The following is a 25,022-nucleotide window of genomic DNA, read 5'->3' on the forward strand; positions in this document are numbered from 1 at the left end:
ATCCCCTTTATCATTTCAGTCAATCTTCTTTGAACCTTTTCTAATTCCGCTACATCTTTCTTGAGATACGGTGACCAGAATTGAACATAATACTCAAGGCACGGTTGCACCATAGGACGATAGAGGCATTATCATATTCTATGTCTTATTTTTCATCCCTTTCCTAATAATTCCTAGTTACCTCACCCTTAAAAAAGTTTCTGTGCAGGATGAACAAGAATCTGTAGGAAAGGAGCTCTGAAGCAAAAACCTGAAATGCAACTTTCCTGCCAGTTTGTCTAAAAATATAAGAATGTGATGGGTAAATCATCATCAGAGGAAGAACTGGAAGAGAAAGAGAGGATTATCAATTCAGCTCGTGCCTTTTTCAGTAGTAGTTCAAGGCGACTAACATTCAGGTACAGTTGATATTTCTGCAAGAGGGAGAAATGTCTGTAGTTAGTGAAGTATCTGTGACAGGGGCACTTTTCCTAGGCAGGGGGTTTCGGTGCTCAGCAGTGCTCTTCCTTCCTTTCTTCATTGCAAGCTCAGGTTCAGCTAGTCCAAATAGACATGGGGATCCAAACCCAATTCCTCTATGGCCTTAACTATGTGGCTAGCTCTGAACTCACTGAGGGGTCCGTGTAATAATGCATGGGAGGCTTAACATAGGTTCTATGCACAAACATCTGTACTAGTAAGGCCAGCTCATAAGAAAACTTTGTGCAAAGATTCACACAGACACCAATGCACTGTACATTTAAATCCAATGTTAAGGAAGGTATTAGCCATTAAACTCAAATGTAAAGAAGTAAACAGAAGAACTGACGGCCAGGCACATAATATTCTAGGGATAACGTTAGTGAGGATTTCACGTCTGTTTCTTTTCGCTTAATGCTAATGAAACTGCAACTTTCTCCTTGCTTTGTAGAAGGGAATGTGCCAAAAAAAACCCAAAACAAATGGGGAGCTAAGGTGATCACATTGCTGAATGCAGGGTTAAGAAGGAGGTGCTGTAAATTGTAAAGTGCTGGGCTGCATACATTTAAATGATACCGTACACTATAAGACATACGCACACATGTCTATGTCCGCTACTATTTTCTTGTGCGTAATTCTGCTGGTAGCACCCTCCCATATGCACACGTTTCTATGGCGATCAGCATGCTCTCGTGTGGTTGTGCACATTTTTTGCATGCAAATGATTTCCATATAATTTGGTTACAGCATCAGGTGCAAAACTGTTTTCTTTCCAGGTTACTTCATTGGCCTCTGTGTCACTAGCAAGAATAAAGGTGAGAGAAAAAAAAAAGAGAAAAATATAATACCCCAATGACTCACGGTGGCAAGAGAATGGGGGTAACGTGCATTGGGCAGCAGTTGCAAACCTAGAGCCAGTGGCTTTAGGAGAAAGCATCAGTGGTACTCTGCACAGAGCAGCAGTTACAACCCTAAAAATCAACAGTACTGTTTTATTAGGTTAGGTGAGACACAGGGAAGGGGTAGGGTCTAGAATTTGGGTTCCATATGGAAATCTGTATGTACATCTACCCAAAGTGGACAAATCACCGCTGGGCAGGTTGAACGGACCATGTGTTACTGTGAGGGAGAAAAAGACAGGAGAATGCCCCATCGAGAGAGAAGGGGCATACTCAGGAGAGTTATTTTAGCTTAATGGAAAGTGAAATAACCGCTGCATAACCATATCAAGGCAGTTACAATTAGTGCATAAAACAAAAAATATTAAAACTTGTGGAGAATATAGGACAGAGGGAAAAAAGGTGGCAAAGGTACATAGTGAGACATGCAGTGGAACAGAGAAATAGGATAATAGGAGGGAAGAGAGGCAAGATAATATCCCAGTGACAAAAATGGGGAAAGAGTGACACAGCAAGTTCTGTTCAATAAATCTGTGTGCAGTATTAACTGGAGACAGTGCTTTATGTAATAATATGTAATCATTTTAATAAATAAAGTGACCTGCTATTTCATAGAACTGTTTTTTTAATAGAGTATCCCCATCTAGTCCCTCATTCTTTTACTCAGTTTCCACATGTTACAGATAAAACACTGTCTCCCACCCAGCTCCTGAAATCTTCTTTCCTTATTCTGAAATACTCCATTCCCTGCCTGTTTATTCCTGCAGTAGCAATGGTGCAGGAGGCAGTAGAGGAAGGGCTGACGGCATCAGAGGCTGGCAGCCAGCAGATTTACAGGACGGTTGTTATACTTCTTAGAGAGATCCTCTTCAATCTGAAAACAACAGCAGAGAGTCCATGAGGAGAAGAAAGGAGAAGCAGTGGGAAAGGAGGGGAGGAGGCTTTTGGATGAGGCATATAAATCAGGAGCCCTGAGACATGCAGTGTGTTCAGTGCACAGGAAGCTGCAGGCATCACAGCTGCCATCTCACCAGTTTCTGAAGTTCCTTGGTCTGCTGCACTATCAGATCGAGTCTGGGCTCCAGGGCCCTCTGCTCCTCCAGAGCAGCTTCTCTTCTTTGTGCCATTAGCTCCTTTTTCAGCCCCATCAACTCAGATTGTTTCAGCTTCTGGTGAAGCAGCTCAGTCACACGATCTACATATCTGTAAACAGGAGAGGGGGACAGGCAGTCAGCACCCTTCCAGTGGGGGAGGGAAAACAGAGGAACAGACAATCAGCCCCCACTTTAGTGGAGGGGAGGGAATTAGAAGGAAATGCAGTCAGCCACTCTTTAGTGGGGAGGGGGGACGGGACAGAGGGACGTGTTCAGCATCCAAGGGGGAACGAGAGAGAACCATGTGATTAGCACCCCTCCAGCCATGGGGTGGGAGGAGAGGAGAAAGGTACATGCAGTCAGCATGTCTTCAGCAGGGAGAGAGAAAAGGTGATGAAGTCAGTACCTCTCCAGTGGAAGAAAAAGATGGACATGAAGTTAGTACACTCCTCCAAGGGGGAAGGAAGGGGGGCAGAGAATGACATATAGCCAGCTCCCCTCCAGCAGGAGACATGCACGCAACACACTTTAACAGTGGCAGAGAGAAGGATATGCACTCAGAACCCCTAACAGTATAGGGAGGCACCAGGTTTCATAGGAAGATAAGGGTCAGGTGTCAGGGCAGAGGGACAGTACAAATGAGGGGACTGGAGGCATCATGGTGTTTTCCATGCAAGTCACTACCAGATCTTTATGGGCAAAAATCTGAACCAAAGAAAGGATGTGGTATAAAATTCAAAATGCTAAATTAATTTAGAAAAGACACAGACCTTGGGGATGCAAGAATCATAAAGAGATGTTGCATCCGCATGCAGGTCAGCTGACCAATCAGATCCTGCACGGCTGCTGCCATAGCAACAATCTTTTCCTTGGTTTGACCCTGCAGGATAGGCGGGGCCAGCTGGAACTGGCTGACAGACACAATGTCTGCTTCCTCGCTCATCTCCACAACCCTCTGAGATAGGAAGAGTTCCAACTGTGACAAGAGAGGGGCGTGTTAATAAAACAGAGACTTTCTGAACCATCACACTGCCCCACATAGTTCCAACAGCACCAAGTGCACCTGCATATACATTGCACTCTCTGAAACTCCAGAAGGACATTGCAAGTATTAAGAAGAGCACTAGCAGTAAATCTGAGAGAATTAAATCAGATCCAACATACCCTGGTTTAGGAGTGAGTGACTGAGCAAGTTCATTCCTGTTATGGTTTCACAAAGAACCTATTTTGAGACAGTTCCTCTGGAAAACCTCCCTCTAATCCCAGGCACACCCTCATACAGCCTACCCCCCCCCCAAATTCCATGGCCACCCCAAACCCTCGTATTGCTCCCCACAATCCCAGGCACACTCTAAATCCTTATAATGCCCCCACAATTCACGAAGCACCCCCAAACCTTCATAGTATCCCTCCACAACAATTCCAAAAGTGTGCTCCTACACTCCCAGACCCACCCCATACTCTTATACTGGCCCCCAACAAATTCCAGAAGCACCCAATGACCTCATAAAGTCCCCCTCCCCTACAGTGACAGGAACACTAACAAACCTCAACACTGCCCCAATGTTTCAGAAGCAAACCAAACTCTCATACTGGCCCCCTTACAATCCCAAGACCCCCATTCCTCGTAATTTCCCACAATTACATTTCACTTTCCATCCATAATCCAAGAAGCACTTCTACCATTGCCCCCTATAATCCCAGGAGTCCCTCAAAACTCTACTCCCCTCTATAATTCCAGAAGTACCCCATCACTGCCATGCATAAAACCAAAAGCACCGCAAACCATTATTCTTATCCCTACCATCCCAGGAATATCCCAAACTACTACTACTACTACTATTTAACATTTCTAGAGCGCTACAAAGTGTACGCAGCGCTGTACAAACACAGAAGAAAGACAGTCCCTGCTCAAAGAGCTTACAATCTAATAGACAAAAAGTAAAGCATTTAAATTTAAAATATTTAAGCAGTCAAGCACAAGAGAACAGTCACAGAAGGACAGAAGATGTTGAAGGGTGGTCAGTGTGATTAGGTGTAACTCTGGTTGGAGTAGTGGGAGAAGGTGATAGAAGAATAGAAATGGGTGAGGTAAAGTAATGAGTGGGTTGATAGGGAGGTTATATAAGACATGTCACTCTAGGGGTGGGTGGGTAGAGGGGTAGGGTGGGTGGAAGCAGGAGAAGGTATTCTCTGCAGCCTATCTGTGAGATGGAAAATGCTCTCTGAAGCTGCTGCTATAAGTTGTTAGACTCTCATGCAGTCTCCCATAATCCCAGAAGCACAATAATCACCGCTCTGTATAATCTCAAAAGCAGGAGCATCTCAACTCTCCTGCCCCTTATCATCCCAGAAGCACACCCCAAAGCTTCATACTGTGCCCTTACAATCTCAGAGACACCCCTAGACCTTTACATTGACCTCCACACACCTCCAGAAGTTCATCAATAAACTGGTTTCGGGTTTCTGGATTCTCAAGAAGTGTCAAAGCATCTTTTCCACAAGCAACACCGTCTGGAACTGAATCATGAACAAGAAGAAAACAACAGACTGTAATTCTCGTTATTGTACAGTTTTGGGTGATTCTTTGGAATCAGGAAGGCAGGTTTATAAATCTTGTAAATAAATAAAATAAACTGTGCAGGTCTGGAGGAAGGTCCAGGGAGGTCTGAGTTTTTCAAGCTCTGGACAAGCTGTGCTGACCCAAGGACGATTCAGATTATTCATTTTTTTTTTGTGGAGGTGGGGCTGCTGACTCTTGATGTCACATGCACACTCCACAGGATGGAGGGTAGGCACTGTGTGGCAGCTCTGCACCTCATGGTGGGTGTTCAACGGAAAGGTAACTCCTTTATCTGAGAGATGGGAGAAATGGAGGAACCATGGTCTCTTATGAGGAGGAATATCTGGGACCTGTGAGGATGTGCCCTCATGACTCCTTTTTAAGTGTAAATTATTACCTGTTTGGTACAGTTTTGAGTCATGTTTGAACCTTGCATGTATCTCCTTTAAAATAGTTGGTTTTAAAGGTCCTTTTCAGGTCAGCTGCATCTCTGGCAGGAGGGAGCTGGTACTGCTGCCTCTGCACAGGAGCTGCAGTGTGCTATGGGAACCTGCCACACTAAGTCACAGAGCAATCAGTGTAATATGCCCTGGCATCAGTATCAGCATCACAGGGGGTGACAGAAATGGATTTGAAACAGAGTTGGGGCTGGTGCAATCCCACACTTTCTGTGAACATACTATGATTATTATTATTATTTTTTTTTTACTTCTCTGAATCATAGTGTTTGGTTTGATTGAGCCCCCACCCCCACCGCAGAACCTATGGAGGTCAGCAGTCTTATTTTTAGTGGTGCCTGTGCCTGCAGGTGCTTTGATAAAACCCACTGGATCAAAGCAATTATAGCTTTTTGTGCTTTTCCCTGCTGCACCCACAGATGTCTCTAAGGAGCCCTCTGGGTCAGTGAGTTTCAGGGTCTTACTTGATGCTTCATTGTCAACCATGTTTCTGCATTATTTGCGTTTGATTATTATGTTTATTAGTTATCCTTCCCCAACACACATTTTCCCTTGTACAGAAGAGTAGAAAACCATCTGACCAGTCTGCATGGACCAGATAGACTGTGGTTCACAGGGAATTGTTCCAGTATGGGAACTCTGTGCATGGCCAGAAAATCTTTCTAGGGTCCACCCTGGATCAGCCTTGATGACATCACAAACTATGTGGCTGCATCTATTCTGCTTGTTGACAGATGCTCAGAGCCTCAAAGCATGCAGGCATTCAAAACTGCAGGACAAGAGCTGCACAAGACACGTAGATATCCACAGGTCAAAGATGTGGAGGGAGCACAAACACATTCACAGAGCATATGCAACACAACTGTATAGACAGTGCAGACATTCAGAGCTATAGGAACACAGATAAGCACAGAGCTGTTTTACATGAATTCTGTCCCTCCCCCACAGGGTTTCAGATGCAGTAGCTCTGGCCCTAGTGCTGGGGTTCCATCCCCCATGGGATTAAAGAGTCAATATTATTTCTCTACCTTCAGTCCCAGTTTCTAGCAGCATGATCTCCACAGGGGTAGCATCCTCCACACCTTCCCAGTCTATAGCATCGCTACCAGCTTCCTGCAAAGGGATCCAAATAACATCCTTTAGAAGGACTCTATGACCCTCCTTGCTCACGTAACCCTGCTGCCTTCTGCTTATGGTATTAAGAGAAGTAAAACCTCCACTTCCTTCACTCCTTCAACCAACAGAAGAAACCAAGGTTATCAGGCACAGGATTGTATTTCATGTTAACATCAGCACAGAGAAAGACTTACTGTCCGGTCAGGTTCCAGTGAGATATCCCATTTAATCTCATCAGACTGAGCTCCAGGCCTAACACACAACTCGGAATCAGCAGAAGATTCCACCCCAAAATCACCCCAGTCGATCTACACAAGGAGAGAGAAAAATGAAAAACAGGAAATGAAGAAAGAGAGACATAGGATAGGAGGGGGTGAGGTAGGCAGACAGTTTGATATGGAGGGCAGAAGCAGGTGAAAAGGGAGATAGAGAGTGACAAGGAGGATAAGAGCAGAAGAAGGGTAGGAGAGAAGGTCAGAGGGTGTGACCTCGATGGGAGTGAGATGAAAGGCAGACAGATATGAGCTCATTACACACCACCCTGCTACAGCAGAGCCCTCCACTGTTGGGGTATACCTGATCCTCTTCTGTAGGTTCCTTCATTTCTTCCTCTCTGGGACGCTGAATGACATCAGGTCTGATACCTGTTCTCCACTCATACACTGTAGAGTTTCCACGTTCCTGGATGTATCTCAGCATTGGAACCACCTGTTCTGGGGGGCTGAAAACAAGAGGCATGCTCACAAGTTGGCATAACAAACATACTGCCATAAGAAGAGCACCGTGTGCACAAAACATCCAGATAGACCCAGAAATATTCATCCAAATCTGCAAGACATACAGTGGGGGAAATAAGTATTTGATCCCTTGCTGATTTTGTAAGTTTGCCCACTGACAAAGACATGAGCAGCCCATAATTGAAGGGTAGGTTATTGGTAACAGTGAGAGATAGCACATCACAAATTAAATCCGGAAAATCACATTGTGGAAAGTATATGAATTTATTTGCATTCTGCAGAGGGAAATAAGTATTTGATCCCCCACCAACTAGTAAGAGATCTGGCCCCTACAGACCAGGTAGATGCTCCAAATCAACTCGTTACCTGCATGACAGACAGCTGTCGGCAATGGTCACCTGTATGAAAGATACCTGTCCACAGACTCAGTGAATCAGTCAGACTCTAACCTCTACAAAATGGCCAAGAGCAAGGAGCTGTCTAAGGATGTCAGGGACAAGATCATACACCTGCACAAGGCTGGAATGGGCTACAAAACCATCAGTAAGACGCTGGGCGAGAAGGAGACAACTGTTGGTGCCATAGTAAGAAAATGGAAGAAGTACAAAATGACTGTCAATCGACAAAGATCTGGGGCTCCACGCAAAATCTCACCTCGTGGGGTATCCTTGATCATGAGGAAGGTTAGAAATCAGCCTACAACTACAAGGGGGGAACTTGTCAATGATCTCAAGGCAGCTGGGACCACTGTCACCACGAAAACCATTGGTAACACATTACGACATAACGGATTGCAATCCTGCAGTGCCCGCAACGTCCCCCTGCTCCGGAAGGCACATGTGACGGCCCGTCTGAAGTTTGCCAGTGAACACCTGGATGATGCCGAGAGTGATTGGGAGAAGGTGCTGTGGTCAGATGAGACAAAAATTGAGCTCTTTGGCATGAACTCAACTCGCCGTGTTTGGAGGAAGAGAAATGCTGCCTATGACCCAAAGAACACCGTCCCCACTGTCAAGCATGGAGGTGGAAATGTTATGTTTTGGGGGTGTTTCTCTGCTAAGGGCACAGGACTACTTCACCGCATCAATGGGAGAATGGATGGGGCCATGTACCGTACAATTCTGAGTGACAACCTCCTTCCCTCCGCCAGGGCCTTAAAAATGGGTCGTGGCTGGGTCTTCCAGCACGACAATGACCCAAAACATACAGCCAAGGCAACAAAGGAGTGGCTCAGGAAGAAGCACATTAGGGTCATGGAGTGGCCTAGCCAGTCACCAGACCTTAATCCCATTGAAAACTTATGGAGGGACTGAAGATGCGAGTTGCCAAGCGACAGCCCAGAACTCTTAATGATTTAGAGATGATCTGCAAAGAGGAGTGGACCAAAATTCCTCCTGACATGTGTGCAAACCTCATCATCAACTACAGAAGACGTCTGACCGCTGTGCTTGCCAACAAGGGTTTTGCCACCAAGTATTAGGTCTTGTTTGCCAGAGGGATTAAATACTTATTTCCCTCTGCAGAATGCAAATAAATTCATATACTTTCCACAATGTGATTTTCCGGATTTAATTTGTGATGTGCTATCTCTCACTGTTACCAATAACCTACCCTTCAATTATGGGCTGCTCATGTCTTTGTCAGTGGGCAAACTTACAAAATCAGCAAGGGATCAAATACTTATTTCCCCCACTGTACATGTCTCATAGGGAAACCAGTCAGCATGAATCTTTGAAGACCTTGATATGGTTCATGTTCCTGGCACTTTAGTGTGCTGTGTGTTTCCCAGGATGTATCTAAAGCTGTCAGTGTGGTGTTTTCTCCCCCTTCCCCCCAGGGTGCATCTCTCACCTTTCACACACAAACTGCACACAGGCCTGATACAAGTGAACTGCAGGGGCGACGACACCAGCACCACCTCCAATATGAGTTAGCAAAGAAGGCAGCTCTTTCACCAGAGCCAGCAGCTCCCGACGCACATTCTCACCCTGCATATAAGCACAGCACAATGTTAAAATAGAGACAACTAAAACCGGCGATTTTGTTTCTGTACGAAACCGAATTTGCAGCTTGGTTTCAGCTGTAACCGGAATCGTGCCCCCAACCCCCCATGCCTGCCCTCACCCCGGGCCGCTCACCAGCTCCACCTCCCTCCTCCCTATGTCTACCTTCTAAAAGCCTTGGAAGTCCAGTGCAGTGTTTCCCAAGCCAGTCCTGCAGTACCTCCTTGCCAGTCAGGTTTTCAGGATATCCATAATGAATATGCATGAAAGATTTGCATACAATGAAGGCAGTATATGCAAATCAATCAAGCTCATGCATATTCATTGTGGATATCCTGAAAACCTGACTGGCAAGGGAGTACTCCAGGACCAACTTGGGAATCACTGGTCTAGTGGCCTGTTCGGAACAGAAGCACTGGATATGGCACAAACAGGAACAACTGGGGATTGCTCCTGTTCATGCTGGTTTCAATCATAAAATGGCAGCCACAAGGCTGCCACAGGAAGCTATGGCCGCCATTTTTACAATTCAGCCAGCAGGGGCAGGAGCAACTCGGGATGCTCCTGTTACGAAGAGGCCACTAGTCCACCAGGGCTTTAACACGGTAGGCCTGGGAAAGGCAGAGCTGGTGGGTGGCCTGGGAGGGGGGAAGAGGAGACAGGCTTGAAGTGGTGGTGATGGGAAACGGGGCTATGGGTTCAGTTCTGTCAAAAATACATGAGTATTTTTGTCTGAAACCCATACCTGGACTTTGGGTCGGTTTCAGTGTCAAAACTGAAACTCAGTCAGCCTCTATGTTATATGTTAGGTATGTGCAGCCACTTAGACCCATCCCAGGAGCCCATGTCCTCAGCCAGTTTAGAAGCCCTGTTTTGATCTCATGAAGATAAGATTTCACTGCTTGAGGCAGTGACTGTTCCCATGCCCTGATACCATACTTCCAGTAAAGATAAGGGGACAACACCCCCTCTTCTCACCGTGATACCATACTGCTTGCAGGATGTGTAGTAACGCTCTTTCATCTCTGCAGCGCCCAGCTGAATCTCCTCCTCCTTACGGCTGAGGTCCTGCTGCAGTTGCTGGCACTTCGCAATCTGTTTCTTCAGAGATGGGATCTCATAAGTTACACTGCGCACAAAGAGACTGGAGGCCTCAGCTAGGGCAGGGAACAAAGAAAAAAAAAAAAAAAAAGGAGTTCAGGTCTGCTCCCACAACCTTCTCTATAGCCAGCAATAATAGGGTAAGTTACATACCCAGGTATGTGTTCTCTCTCATATACAAGGACACAATCTCTTGCCAGTCCTAGGAAGGCAGAACAGGAGCAGGGTGAGAGTAGTCACGGTACAGCAAAAGAAATGGAGAACAGAGAGTCACACAGCGAAGACAGCATGTACCACACTGAACACGCCCCACCACTGAGAGCTTCAAATACCACCTGGGGGACATATATCTTGTGGCACACACTACACCAAGGGTTCTCAACTCAGTCTTTTGGATAAGCCCAGCCAGTCAAGTTTTCAAGATATCCATAATGAAAACACATTAGATAAATCTGCATGCACTACTTAGTTAAAGGCAAATCTATCTCATGCTTATTTATTGTAGGTATCCTGAAAATCTGACTGGCTAGGTGTGTCCTGAGCTTCAGGTACATCTCAAGGAACACACTCCACAATGACCACTTCAGTACACCCTTTGGGATATGCACCACACTGAGTTCCACTCTGGGTAAATACTCTACACTGAGAGCTTTAGTTACACCCCAAGGGACATGTACTATACCTAAAGCTCCAGGGGCTGGCACCACACTGAGAGCTAAAGTACACTCCAGGGTACATGCATACACTGAAACCTTCAGCTACACCCCAGGGGCTTTGCAGCACATTAAAAAATGTAGGTACCTCATGAGGGAGACAACCCACACCGAGACTTTCAGGTACACCCAAGAAAAGATGCACTACACTGAGAGCTTAAGGTACACCCCAGGGTACACGCATTATACCAACAGCTCCAGGTACATCACAGGAGGGGAGAGTGGACAACTTTACAAGATCTTCAGATACACTTCTTGGAGCAGGAGGGGGAGGGACATCACACCCAGAACTTCAGGTACAACTGAAGCATATACGTCATTCTGAAAGCTTCAGGTATACCCCGCAGGACTTGCACCACATGTAGATATCTTACTCACCTTCATACGCTGCGAAGAATAACGACCAAAAATATTCTTTGTAGATGCCTCTGTCCCTTTAAGGATTTGAACAATTCTCAAACAATGAAAATAGTGAAGGTCTGAAAATAAAAATAGAAATCCCAGATATAATCCTCAATATCCAGCTTAGAGTCTGAGACCAACCTCAGGACATTCACTATCAGCACAGCGCCAGAACTGATCCCATGACATACTCAGTACAAGGGATTGACCCATGATACTCCATAACCAGAAATAAATCTGAGACCAACCCCCTGACACCAAGTGACAGACTGACCCCACAACACACTCAATATCCAGCACAGTCTGAGATCAATTCCAGAACATTCAGTTCTTCCAGTACTATGGGTTCACCCAATGACACTGAGTACTCACTGCCAGGGATTGACCACCATGACACACAATGACAGCTCTGCTATCTGTCAAAGAGACTTATCCCACTGGAACAGGTCCAGCTTCCTCTGCCACCCCTTTACTTGCTAAAATCAGAGGACTGTGGAAGACCACACTCACAGGACCCCAAGAGTAGCTCTCTGATCTCCTCATTCTCTGGCATATCCTGCAGGGCCACGTTGATCTTCTCTCGAATCTGCAGAACTAGGTTCTGCCATTTCAGGTTACAATGCCTTCGGTCCACCAGCCAATCTGTATAAGAAAGAAATGCATAGAGTGTTAGGGGCAGTTGCTGCCAAACAGACACTCTCCCAACCTAGCAGGTAAAACTTAACAAAAAGGAAGACGCTTCTCCGTATCAGCTAGCTTAAGATATAGTTACCGAGCAGTTTGCTGGTCTGAATATCAATTGGTAAATTCTGATGCTCCTGTTGGAAAATAAATTATGTTAGAAATCAATACAAGCAGAAATAAAATAACTGGGTGAAAGGGAAGAAGGAAGGCTACTAGGCCTCAAATTATGCATACATTATAAATACATAAATCCTTCTCAGTGCATACAGTCACCATAGCTATAATACATAATACCTCAGAGAAACAGGAGGTGCCTGCTTATGGTATATATCCATGTAGAAATTGTATATAAGAAATACCACACTGGGTCAGACCAAAGGTCCATCGAGCCCAGATTCCTGTTCTAATAGTCACAAGTACCTGGCAGAATCCCAAAATGTAGCACGATTCCATGCTCCCCTCCTTCACGGATTTCCCAGGTCTACCTTAATAACGTTTATGGACTTTTATATATGTGTTCTATATACATCCTAGACACCACAAATATTCAAAGGCAAGAAAGAGACTTCACTGTTAACATTAGGTGCAAAAAAAAAAAAAAAAAGGAACTGTTCAGGCCCTAGTGTATATAAGTCCTATAGTGAATTCAAGTATTTAGGAATAATAATCAATCCACATCTGTCTTCTAAATGCCAGATCACATCACAGTTTTAGTAAAGAAATACTTTTGGGCACTTAGACAATTTCGATGTGTACGAAGTTATTTAGATGAGCCCTCACATAAATCTGCTTTATGCACTGATCGCTTCACACCTAGATTACTGTAATGTTATTTATGCAGGATTACCGCTTTATCCCATTAAACATTTGCAAATTGTACAGTACACAGCAGTAAGAGATTTTTGTCACGCAAAATAAAAATGAGATCACGTTACACCCCTTTAAAAAAAAAGCAATGCAGATTCAATACAAAATACAACAACTCATCGAGTACTCTATACAGGTATCTTGTCATATTTAACTTCTGCAATATCACTGCATACTCCACAAAGGACACTTTGCTCTTTATAGGATTGTCATTGGCATATTCCACCCGTTCGCATGGTGCATTTAGACTTGCTCTTCAAAGTGCATTTTTTTTGTGTTGCCCCTCTACTTTGGAACTGTTTGCCTCTGGAACTGTGCATTGAGCCATCATTTTCCAAATTTAGAGATATTTTGAAAACCTTCCCCCCCCACCCCCCCCAAAAGGCTTACACTGATGAGTAAAGTCATGAATAAAGTATGAAGCAGACCAACAACTTCTATAACCTGCCTCCGTTTCACATTTTGTTTTTGTTAATTAAAATGGTATTCTTTTATGTTTAAGGGGCCCTTTTACAAAGTTGTGGTAAAAAGTGGTCTTAGTGCACCCTTATGCAGGTCTTTCCTACACACTAAGACCATTTTTATTACTGCTGGAAAATGGTCAATTTTCAGTTTCCGAATTAATGGCCATGCACTATGGCCATGCAAAAAAAAAAAAATTATATATGTATATATACATACATATTGTAAAGTGGATCCTCTTTTCTCCCGGGGTTGCAGTTCTTCCAAAAAAAAAAAAACCAAACAACACAAAAAAAAACACACTCCTGTATGGCTCCCCTTTTTCTCAAAAAACAAAAATAAGGATCTCCCCCGGTCCCCTGGAGAGTAGCAGTAAAAAGAAAAACAAACCCAGGGCTCAATTCCACCCTGGTTTCCAAACACAGTTCAATTTTTAGCCAAGCTTCAAAATACAGCTCAGTCCAGCTAGGCTTTCAAAACACAGTTCAATTTTAGCCAAGCTTCAAAATACAGCTCAGTTTAGCCAGGCTTTCAAAACACAGTTCAATTTTAGCCAAGCTTCAAAATACAGCTCAGTTTAGCCAGGCTTTCAAAACACAGTTCAGTTCTAGCCAAGCTTTCAAAATACAGCTCAGTCAAGCTCGGCTTTCAAAAACACAGTATAATGGCTTTGCGCGGGCTCAAAGCCTAGGGTCCCACCCTCTTGGTCAGTCATACTCCTACCTGACCTCCTCCCGCATGACCCGGCTTGGCCCCGCTACTTCCTTGGCTTTCGCTGAGCCAGAGCTGAAAAGTCCATCGGCTCTTCCAGGGTGTTCTCCGGTTCAGTCAACTCCATAGGGCAAGGCTCACTCTCTGCCTCTCTCTCCTCAGGAGCCCAATCCATATTCTCCTCGCCCCGCCCTTCTCCCAGCTGCTCACCCTCTCTTTCATTAAAGCTCTTTGGTGGCTCTTCTTTCTCCACCCACCTGTTCCACCACCTCTTCCACCAGGTTGGAGAATCAGCCTTATTCCTTCCCCTGCGGCCCTCCTCTGGTGACTCCTGGGAATGCACATAGTTTCTCTTATCCCCAGGCTCCCTTGGGGCATGCTGGGAGTTGTAGTTCTTTATTTCTAGTTTTTTCCTGGGGAATGCCTGCCTATAACGGGGGTATTCTGGCCTATCCCCGGGTTCCTTTGGGGCCTTTCCTACATACTCTTTACATACCCCCCCCTTAAATTTCCACCCCCGCATTCTTTTTCCTCCTCCTCCTCCACCCGAGACAGGGCATCAACATTTCCTAAACATCGCCCGGGACGATGCTCCACCGAATATAGGAAAGGCTGCAATGCTAAGTACCATCGCATTAGTCTCCCATTATTATTCTTCATCACATTCAACCATTTCAGGGGAGCATGGTCCGTTACCAACTTAAATTTTCTCCCTTCCAAATAGACACTACACTCCTGCACTGCCCCTCGTATGGCTAAACACTCCTTTTCTATGGTGGAGTAATGTTCCTCATGAGGCAGGAGCTTCCGGCTTAAATAAAGCACCGGGTGTTCCTCCCCTTCATGCTCTTGGGACAGCACTGCACCTAACCCCTCCCTGAAGCATCTGTTTGAAGGACAAAGGGTTTTTCAAAATCAACCGCCTTCAGCACAGGTTCCTGGCACAGGGCCCTCTGCATCTGTTCAAATGCCCTCAACTCCTCCCCTCCCCACCTCAAGTGGTCCGGATTCTTCCCTCTCAGCATGTCAGTTAAGGGAGTGGCCATTGCGGAAAAATGAGGGATGAACCTGCGGTAATACCCTACCATCCCCAGGAACCTACGCAATTGTTTCTTGGTGTTTGGCCTGGGAAACTCTTGGATGCTTTTAACCTTATTCAATAAGGGCCGGACCTCTCCCCTTCCCACATTATACCCTAAATACTTCACCCTGTACTGCGCAAAATAACATTTTTTTGGGTTCAGGGTGAGACCTGCCTCCCTAAAAGCCTGCAGCACTGCCTCTACCTGGTTTAAATGGGTGTTCCAGTCTCCACTATGTATTACCACATCATCCATATATGCGGCGGCATATGCCTGATGTGGTCGGAGAACCCTGTCCAGCAACCTCTGGCAACTTGCAGCAGCTGAATTAAGGCCAAAGGGCAATCTTTTGAACTGGTACAGGCCTATGGGCGTACTAAAGGCGGTCTTAGCTTGTGCCCCAGACGTAAGGGGAATCTGCCAGTACCCTTTTGTCAAGTCCAGGGTGGTGAGATATTGTGCAGATCCTAGCCTGTCCACCAGCTCCTCAATATAGGGCATAGGATATGCATCTGCTTGAGAGATATTATTAAGCTGGCGGAAATCTATGCAGAATCTCCACTCCCCTTCGGGTTTTGGTACTAACAAACTGGGCTTGACCAGGGGCTATTTGACTCTTCGATCACCCCGAAGTCTAACATTTCCTGGACCTGTTTTATCACCTCCCTCCTTTTCATGGGGGACAGCCTATATGGCTTTTGCCGAACTACTTTCCCCCTTTCCGTTATGATGTCATGCTCCACTAGGTGAGTATTTCCAGGGCAGGCCGTCAACACATCAGCAAACCCTTTCAAGAGCCTTCCCATTTCTTTCTTTTGTACTTGTGTCAACCGGGGATTAACCCCTGGTTCACCGGGCTTAAAAATATCTCTTATTTGCGGTCCCAACTCCTCTCCCTCCTTTTCCTCCCCTCGGGTCTGAAAGCCTACCCTTGCTACCCAGGGTTTCATCAGGTTAACATGGAAAGTTTGGAGCCGCCCCTTTTCGTTCGCCACCTCATATGTAAGAGGCCCAAGTCTCCTCCTCACCACCCAGGGACCCTTCCACCTAGAGGCAAACTTATGAGGATCCTCTGAGATTAGGATAAGGACCCTATCTCCTATTACAAACTCCCTCTCACAAGTACCCTTATCATAATATTCCTTTTGACGATTTTGGCTCTGTTCCAGCCTATCCTGGGAATATTCCTGTAACTTATCTAATCTGGTCCTCAGATCCTGTAGGTATTCGACCACTGACTGATCGGAGGTGTCCGGGGGTACCCAGTGTTCCTGTAAAATATCTAAAATTCCCCTGGGCCTCCGTCCAAATATCAATTCATAAGGCGCAACTCCTAATGAGTCCTGCACCTTCTCCCTGTAGGCATATAGCACGAAGGGTAACAGTTGGTCCCAACCCGTCCTATCCTCGCCTAACGCTTTTTTTAACATACCTTTTAAAGTTCTTTTAAAACGTTCCACCATCCCATTAGTTTGAGGATGGTAGGCCGCTGTACGGATATGTTGTATCCCAAAAGCCTCCCACACTTGCCTTAAGGTACTTGACATAAAGTTGGACCCCCTGTCAGTCAAAACTTCTTGGGGGAATCCCACCTCACAGAAGATTTTTATCAGTTCCCTGGCAATGACCTTCGCTGATATGCTTCTCAAAGGAATGGCCCAGGGGTACCTAGTGGCCATATCCATAACCACTAAAACGTAGAGGAAGCCTCTCTGAGATTTTGTTACTGGGCCAATAATATCCATGGCGATTCTCCTCCCCGGTTGTTCCACTCTAGGAAGGGGTGTTAAAGGTGCCCTAGGCGGTAGCCGGTCTGCCACCTTCTGACAGTTGGGACAGGACTTGCAATACCTCTCCACCTCCCCATAAACTCCTGGCCAATAAAACCGGCCCAATATCTGAGTCAGGGTAGCTTGGGAGCCCTTATGCCCCCCCAAAGGGTGATCATGAGCAAGCCTTACTACTAGGGGACGAAAAGCTTGGGGGACCACTAACTGTCTCCCAGCCTCCGAGTTCTCCCAATTGGGTACCCTGCGATATAGAATGTCCCCTTCTATCATGAAGCCAGGGGCCTCCCGGCCCTCCCCCTGGCGTGCCCTTTCCCAGGCATATTCTAAAGTAGGGTCTGTGGCCTGCTCCCTATGAAACTGGGGAAACTGTTCCCTCAATTCTTTCGGGGCTACTGGCAGATAACTTTCTTTTCTTGCCTGCTCCAAGGCCTCCCGTCTGCCCCTCTGCTCCTTTTTTTTCAAAGCTTTCCCCTTTCTCTCTTTTCCCGGCTCCCCTAAAACCTCCCCTTGAAAAGGAAAAATACCTCCTATTCCCTCTTCCTCAGCCTCAGGGTCTCGCCGAGCCTGCGAGCGGGTAGTGACCAACACTCTTTTTTCACTAATACACTCGGTAAAGGGGGGCCAGTCCCTTCCCAAAATCATCTCCTGTGGCAGTCTGGGCAGAACGGCCACGGCTATCTCTATCTCCCCTGTGGGCCCCTTCACGTGAACCCTATGGAGGGTATAACGAGTACTGGCCCCATGTATACATTGAATAGCCACTGCTCCCTCATAGGTATCCTTACCTCCTATCCTCCTCTTTCTTATTTGTTCCCATAACCTCCTGGAGATCATGGACTGGTCTGCCCCGGAGTCTAACATGGCTACAATTGGTAAACCCTCAACCTCCACCTTAGCAGTATACCGAGGCCTAAACCCTTGGGCAACCTGCGAGGTCCATCCCTCTCGACCTGGGCAATCCCTCCGGAAGTGCCCAGTCTTCCCACACTTATAACAGATTTTTCCTTCATACGAGGGGGCCTTTCTTTCAGGGCCTGAGGGCACTACGGGCTTTTTACCCCCCCTGCCGTAATCGGGTTTCCCCCCCTGGGGATCTGTCTTAAAGAGGGAACTTTTGGAACCCCAGCCTCCCACAGGTCGGGGCTTACCCCCCTCCAGGTCGGGTTCTCCCCAATGTTGGGCTTCCAAATAACAGTCCAACCCGGCTGTCACGGCCTCCACCGTCTTACAGCCCCTTTGGACCAATCCTGCCCTAATCTCCCTGGGAAGGCCCTGCAGGAACTGCTCCACTACTAATTCTTGAAGAATCTCTCCCGTGGTGTGGCGATCAGGTTCCAACCATTTTTTTACCAAGTCCATCAGTCTAGTGGCCAGTGCTTTAGAGGTTTCCCCCTTTTCCCATTTAGTGGACCGAAACTTACGCCTATAAGCCTGGGTACTCAGTCCATACCGGTCTTTAATGGCCTCTCTCAACCTCCCATAGTTGGCAGCGTCCCCAGGAGCCAAGTCTCTAAAGGCTCCTAGAGCCTCCCCAGATAATGAAGGCACTAACCGCATGGCCCACTGCTCTTGTGGCCACCCTGCGGCCACTGCCACCCGCTCGAAGGCGGTCAGGAAATCATCTACATTATCCTGCTCAGACAACTTCCCCCATGTAAGTGAGTTCAGGGATAAAGGTCCTACCGCACCGCTTCCTCCTGGCCCCTGTCCAGTTGCTCCGGCTCCACCGCCCCTGGGAGCCTCGATCCCTCGCTGAAAAAAATCCTGGAGCATATTCAGCACCGGTTGTTGCTGCTCTCGTGCCGCCGTCAAGGAGTCTTCCACCATCTTCCCCGTCAGTTCTTGCTGTTTCTGGAACTGCATCATCATCCAAGCGAAGATCTCCTTGGGGTCCAACCTTGCTCCGGAACAGCGACTCCTGGTGGGGGAAAAAAACAGAGGACACCTCCAAGTGCGGTTTCACTACTTATGTTTCTCCTTTTTCTAGGATCCCTTTTATTTCCCCCAATCTAGGCCCCGCTTACCGGAACCCCAGACGGGTCTGCGCCTTTCTCAGCGTTGGCCCCTCCGTCGGGCTTTTCTGTCCTGCTGGTCTTGGCCTCCTCGAGCGACAGGTTCGCGAAGAATCCCACCACTGCCACCAATTGTAAAGTGGATCCTCTTTTCTCCCGGGGTTGCAGTTCTTCCAAAAAAAAAAAAAAAAAAAAACAAACAACACAAAAAAAACACACTCCTGTATGGCTCCCCTTTTTCTCAAAAAACAAAAATAAGGATCTCCCCCGGTCCCCTGGAGAGTAGCAGTAAAAAGAAAAACAAACCCAGGGCTCAATTCCACCCTGGTTTCCAAACACAGTTCAATTTTTAGCCAAGCTTCAAAATACAGCTCAGTCCAGCTAGGCTTTCAAAACACAGTTCAATTTTAGCCAAGCTTCAAAATACAGCTCAGTTTAGCCAGGCTTTCAAAACACAGTTCAGTTCTAGCCAAGCTTTCAAAATACAGCTCAGTCAAGCTCGGCTTTCAAAAACACAGTATAATGGCTTTGCGCGGGCTCAAAGCCTAGGGTCCCACCCTCTTGGTCAGTCATACTCCTACCTGACCTCCTCCCGCATGACCCGGCTTGGCCCCGCTACTTCCTTGGCTTTCGCTGAGCCAGAGCTGAAAAGTCCATCGGCTCTTCCAGGGTGTTCTCCGGTTCAGTCAACTCCATAGGGCAAGGCTCACTCTCTGCCTCTCTCTCCTCAGGAGCCCAATCCATATTCTCCTCGCCCTTCTCCCAGCTGCTCACCCTTTCTTTCATTAAAGCTCTTTGGTGGCTCTTCTTTCTCCACCCACCTGTTCCACCACCTCTTCCACCAGGTTGGAGAATCAGCCTTATTCCTTCCCCTGCGGCCCTCCTCTGGTGACTCCTGGGAATGCACATAGTTTCTCTTATCCCCAGGCTCCCTTGGGGCATGCTGGGAGTTGTAGTTCTTTATTTCTAGTTTTTTCCTGGGGAATGCCTGCCTATAACGGGGGTATTCTGGCCTATCCCCGGGTTCCTTTGGGGCCTTTCCTACATACTCTTTACAATATACAGTGATCTACGATAAGAAAGGTTATGAACCCTACAACCACACACTAAACAATGTGATGGTGATTTGCAACGGATTCTGGGTTTACCTCTGAAGGTCCAATGAAAAATAATATTCAGTAATAATCAACTGAGTCATGCACTATTGTTGCCATTAGCATGCGGTCATGATCCAAAATTAGCGTGTGAACCCTTACCGCCACCTATTTTATAGGCAATAAGGGCTCACTTGCTAATCCCGTGCTATTCAGTTAATGCGCGACAATGTAGACACACTAAATGGTTAGTGCAAACACCCACTTTCTGCCCCAACATGCCCCCTCTTAGAAAATATTTTTAGCACATGGTTTGCATGCGCACATTCAGAGCTTACTGCGGGATGCCTCAGCACATCCGGCAGTAAGCCTTTTTTTTTTTTTTAAACTTTGGGGTCTGTTTATGAAGCAGCATTAGCAGCTGTCCATGCGCTAGTGCTGACAAGGCCCTTTCAAGAGAGACACATGTGGTGCAAGGCTTTCCTTGCTTATATTTTGTTATTTTTGAGGGTAAACAGTATCAGTTTTTTTGATCCCAAAGAGTTGAAAGAATTTATGTGCTAAAGAAGAAGTTAATGTCATACAACCCATACGTGAGCTGCTAGGGGCAGGCTGGAGAGAGGGGGTCTTACTGGGATGGTATCTAACCCATTGTTTCTATATTATTACTACAGTATGTTAAATTTCTAACTTTTTTGGATTCTTATTTTATTGTGAACGGATGGAATGATTTATTTCTGTATTGTAATTGTGATCTATATTTTTATAAGGATTTTCTGGATATCCCATTTGGATGGTGATATGTTAATTTTGAAAAATTCAATAAAGATAAATGCTCCGGTTTACTAAGCAGCCCCATCTAAACTACTAACACCAACGCTGCAGTACCAGCAGGAGAAGGACTCGTCGGTACTCCTGTAGCAATTCCAAACTGATGCAGCGTCATCTGCCTCATCAGGGAAATTGCAGCGGAGGTTGAGGGTACCTCCCTCACCTTCCCCCTCCTCTTGCCCATTGCAATAATGAGCAAAGCACCAAACAAGGTCAGTGCAACTGCCAGCCACGGAGCTAGTGCAGGCACATCTAGATGCCATCTTGGATTCCTCCAGTACGCTCTTTTAAGCTGCGCACATACTAGTGCTTACCGCAGCTTAGTAAAAGGAACCCTAAATATTTTAATTTGTAAGTTGCTCTGCTATATCCTCAAGAAGGCTGACATATGAAGTCTAATAAGTATATATTTGATTACAAGCTTATCTGCAATGCCCCAAGCGAGTTACAGAAAGGTTATACAAAAAGTTAAACAAGCATCATACCCCCTCATCCTTTGCTGTCCACCCAAAATCATTTTAATATATTCACAAACTCTAATGAAATATAATTCATCCAATCATATTATGCTTAAGGCTTGACATCTGTCTGACCACGTGCGTGTGTGAGAGAGCCTCAGTGGCCTGAGCAACTCATGAGCTGGAAGGAGGCTCAGCAATAAAAGGTACAGGTTCAGTGGCCAAGAAGGTTAACAGATGATGGTGGATGCAGGTGACAGAGACCAGAGGACAAAGCGAGCACCTGTGATGGCTCCATAGGGTCCACATGACCCAGAGGACAGATGCAGCCACAGTGATGAGGACAGTCTGGGGGGGCTGTTGTTGGGAACCATTCTCTAGCGAGTTTCACTGGGTATCAGCTAGTGAATATAAATGTACACATATTTTATTTCCACCCATTTGTACAGGCTCAGGACTACTCACAACACAGTAAAACACAATGGGGCTGATAGTCAAAGCAATTGAACCAGTTAAATCGTGCTCAGTGTCTTGGCTGCTGCATATCAGCTCTGACCACCGTAGAACTGTAGGGCCATTCATGGGCAACGTTGGGGAGCAACCAGCAATTATGTGAGCACTTACCAATTTTAGTGCTGGAGCCCACATAGCACATCTCATAGTTACTGACAAAACAGCACAGGCCCTGACAGACACCAATACTGGAACCTCGGCATACTATATATATATATATATATATATATATTGCTGTTTATGGGTTGGTCGCGTTCACTTATGCTCCAAAAAAAAAAAACATTACTTGAGCTGCCATTTTAGGACACTTAAAAGATTAATTAATTTTCCCCTTAAGATATAGTTTGGTATCCCACAGAAAACTGGAAAACTAACGTAGCAATATTCTGATTTCACGGGGTACAAATGTGTTTATATATGCATATATACAAACTGGCATTCTAATCATGACCCAGCCTCAGTTCATGCAAAACTATGCGCGCTGTGTAAAAACATTCATATTGTTTAATGGGAGAAGTGCACATACTCGTTCAGCACACATTTGTCTGCTGGGGAAAGTACAGACATAGTTTTATAACTGAGAAAGGGAGGGTATCCAGTAGAGAGTTGCACGGGGACAGAAATCCAACCGGTCTCCATTCGTCCCTGTAGGGAATCTAACCCATCCCCGCCTGTCCCCACGGGGAATCTTACCCATCCCCGCCCATAGAAGTCCGCCTGGCCCTATCCTTATGTTCCAACTGCTGGAGTTGCCCTCAAAGCGCACTCCAGCCTATTCATCTTCTCATTTGCGGGACACAGACTGTAAAAGTCTGTCCAGCACTGTCCTTATGCTACAGCCACTAAAGTTGCTGTCTAAACCCTTTCCAGCCCATCCAAAACCAGATTGCCATATATGAGACACAGACCGTACAGGTCTCCCGGTATCGGCCCTAGTTCATCACAGCCAGAGTCACCATGTAAGTGTCACATGACACATCCACACACATTCAGCCATTTAAATTTAGTTTTTTTATAACTTCCATTGTCTAAATAGAGATCCTCTGTGTTTATCCCATGCCTTTTTGAATTTCATCACCATTTGTATCTCTACCACCTCCTTAATGGAGGCTTTCCACATCTGTGCTGTTGAAGCAAGGAGGAGGAGACAGCACTCAAAGAACTTGGTACTCGGTAGGTAAGAGGCTGGCGCAAGTGCAGCATACACTTCCATGGGAAGCCCACAGGAACTGCTTCTGTCCCCACGGGAACCGCTTCCATCCCCACGGGATCCCCGCAGAACTAGATATATGTGCTGGTAAATGTCAAACAATGGGCTCTCGCAACAACACGTACCTACTCCCCACCGCCTCATGACGGCATGCTAAGTATATCTTTGTTGGTAGGGACTGTCAACGCCCCCGCTGCTTGTTTCCAGCTCTTACCAGCATACTGGGAGCTGCTCAGAGTCGGAAACAACAGTCCATTTATTTGGATGGTGAGGCTCAGTATTCCCACCAACAAAGGTAAAATGGAGTTCAGGAGTGGGCCGATCCCAAATTGCAAGGGGGCCCAGCCCCACCCCCGCTCAAATATCACCTGTATCTGAAACACAAACCAGAAACATGCTCAGCTTTTTCTACATCACATCCATGAGGCCTCCTACTGCTGGGGTTAATCAGGTCAGTAGGAGACTTTGTGGATTATATACACCCAGAAAACACATAACACAATCTCAAAGTGGAGTTATACAGTGTTTCAGAAGACTTCCCAGTGTTGGGGCTCAGTGTGGTAGGGGGAAGAGTTTTCTGGGAGTATATAATTCACAGTCTCAGAGCAGGAATATTGTAAGTAACTAGTTACACAAACAGCCTTCGCGACACCTCTGATCTCCCTTCTTCCCCTGGCGAGGGTCCCAAAGCGCCTTTCGGGACAATCTCTCTTACCTGGGCAGAAGCTCCCGCAGACATTTTCCTTTCTGCTTTTGTAATTTTGCAGAATTAAAAATGAATTTGGGGCTCTTGCAATACAGGGAAAAGAGTAGAAGGTAAGGTTTGAAGCTGGAAGTTTGTTGTTTTTTTTTAAAATCTACAATTTAAAGGAAGAAAGAGGAAAAGTCTCATGCTTGATACAAGCTGATGACATCACAAACAGGAAGCGGAGGAACTTTTCACACACTGACGTCTGACGACTGTCACTGAGACAGTCTTTTCTTCTGGGCTCTACCCCTTTTAGGGCTGATTGGTCAGAATTGTCCCTGGGGCGGGAAAAAGAGCACAAAGTTCCACCCCCCCCCCCCCCGACCCTCTAGCACCAATGGAGGGGGAAGGGCAAAGATGGAAGGTAGGGAGACAGGAGGCGTTTCAGCTTCTTCTGGTACTCATTGGGTAAGCCGGCTCAGAAGGAGGAAGTGAGGTGAGCCGTTTCTCCTTTTCTTGCCGCGCTAGCTTAGCGCTGGAGGGCGCACCAACTGTCCAGCTCGCAAATTTGCAGAAAACTTTACAATTACAACCTGCCCTCCTGAGCCGGCTCCAGCACATCCAATTAAAAAAAAAAAAAAAAAAAAAATCCCGGAACTGTGCAACTTGGCAACTCTGTGCTGTCCTTAATTTTTAATATATCTTTCCACTTATTCTTCACCAATCAATATCTTTTGCTTTTGACTCTAGCTACTTTTTCTATTTAAGTGCATTTGCATGAATGCATGTATGCTTTGCATATGATTATCACATAAATGCGTGAGAAGTACAGAAACATATGTGTAACTAAAAAAAACACTACTGTTAGCCAATCCCCATATACTGGGCTGACTTACTTTCGGGAGCTGACATGTGAGTGAGTTCTGTTCAAGTACAACGATTTATATTTTTTGCACATACAAAAATTCATACATGTGACACCTCAACCCACAACATTCCCACTCAGCTTCCGGGTCTCACCTGCATCCTTCACTGCTCCGCCAGACCGCCACGTCCAGTGTACGAAGACAAACGA

General features: G+C 46.1%; 1 protein-coding gene across 2 annotated transcripts; it reads right to left on the reverse strand.

Moving 5' to 3' along the window:
* Positions 1-1,709: 1,709 nt before the first annotated feature.
* On the reverse strand, positions 1,710-25,022 carry CDK5RAP3 (CDK5 regulatory subunit associated protein 3). Of its 2 annotated transcripts, none has more exons than XM_030221353.1 (14): positions 24,968-25,022; positions 12,318-12,363; positions 12,056-12,187; positions 11,522-11,622; positions 10,584-10,632; positions 10,308-10,486; positions 9,178-9,314; positions 7,166-7,310; positions 6,784-6,897; positions 6,502-6,586; positions 4,884-4,972; positions 3,223-3,428; positions 2,390-2,561; positions 1,710-2,232 (listed from the first exon to the last, which is right to left on the reverse strand). In XM_030221353.1, exons 1-14 carry the CDS (start codon positions 24,971-24,973, stop codon positions 2,167-2,169), a joined length of 1,527 nt encoding a protein of 508 aa, XP_030077213.1. In that variant the 5' UTR covers positions 24,974-25,022; the 3' UTR covers positions 1,710-2,166. The 2 variants fall into 2 exon arrangements, with proteins under 2 accessions (XP_030077213.1, XP_030077212.1); XM_030221352.1 differs by lacking the exon at positions 24,968-25,022 and adding an exon at positions 23,975-24,217 and having other exon boundaries at positions 1,712-2,232.

This window comes from Microcaecilia unicolor, chromosome 12, assembly GCF_901765095.1.
Source record: "Microcaecilia unicolor chromosome 12, aMicUni1.1, whole genome shotgun sequence".
Classification (NCBI taxonomy): Eukaryota; Metazoa; Chordata; class Amphibia; order Gymnophiona; family Siphonopidae; genus Microcaecilia; species Microcaecilia unicolor.

Coding starts and splice junctions, on each gene's coding strand:
- CDK5RAP3 (XM_030221352.1), bottom strand. CDS start 23,998: ATGTCTGCGGGAGCTTCTGCCCAG. Junction 10,487..10,583: donor GAGAGAGAACACATACCTGG/GTATGTAACTTA, acceptor TCCCTGCCCTAG/CTGAGGCCTCCAGTCTCTTT. Junction 2,233..2,389: donor CCAAGGAACTTCAGAAACTG/GTGAGATGGCAG, acceptor TGTTGTTTTCAG/ATTGAAGAGGATCTCTCTAA.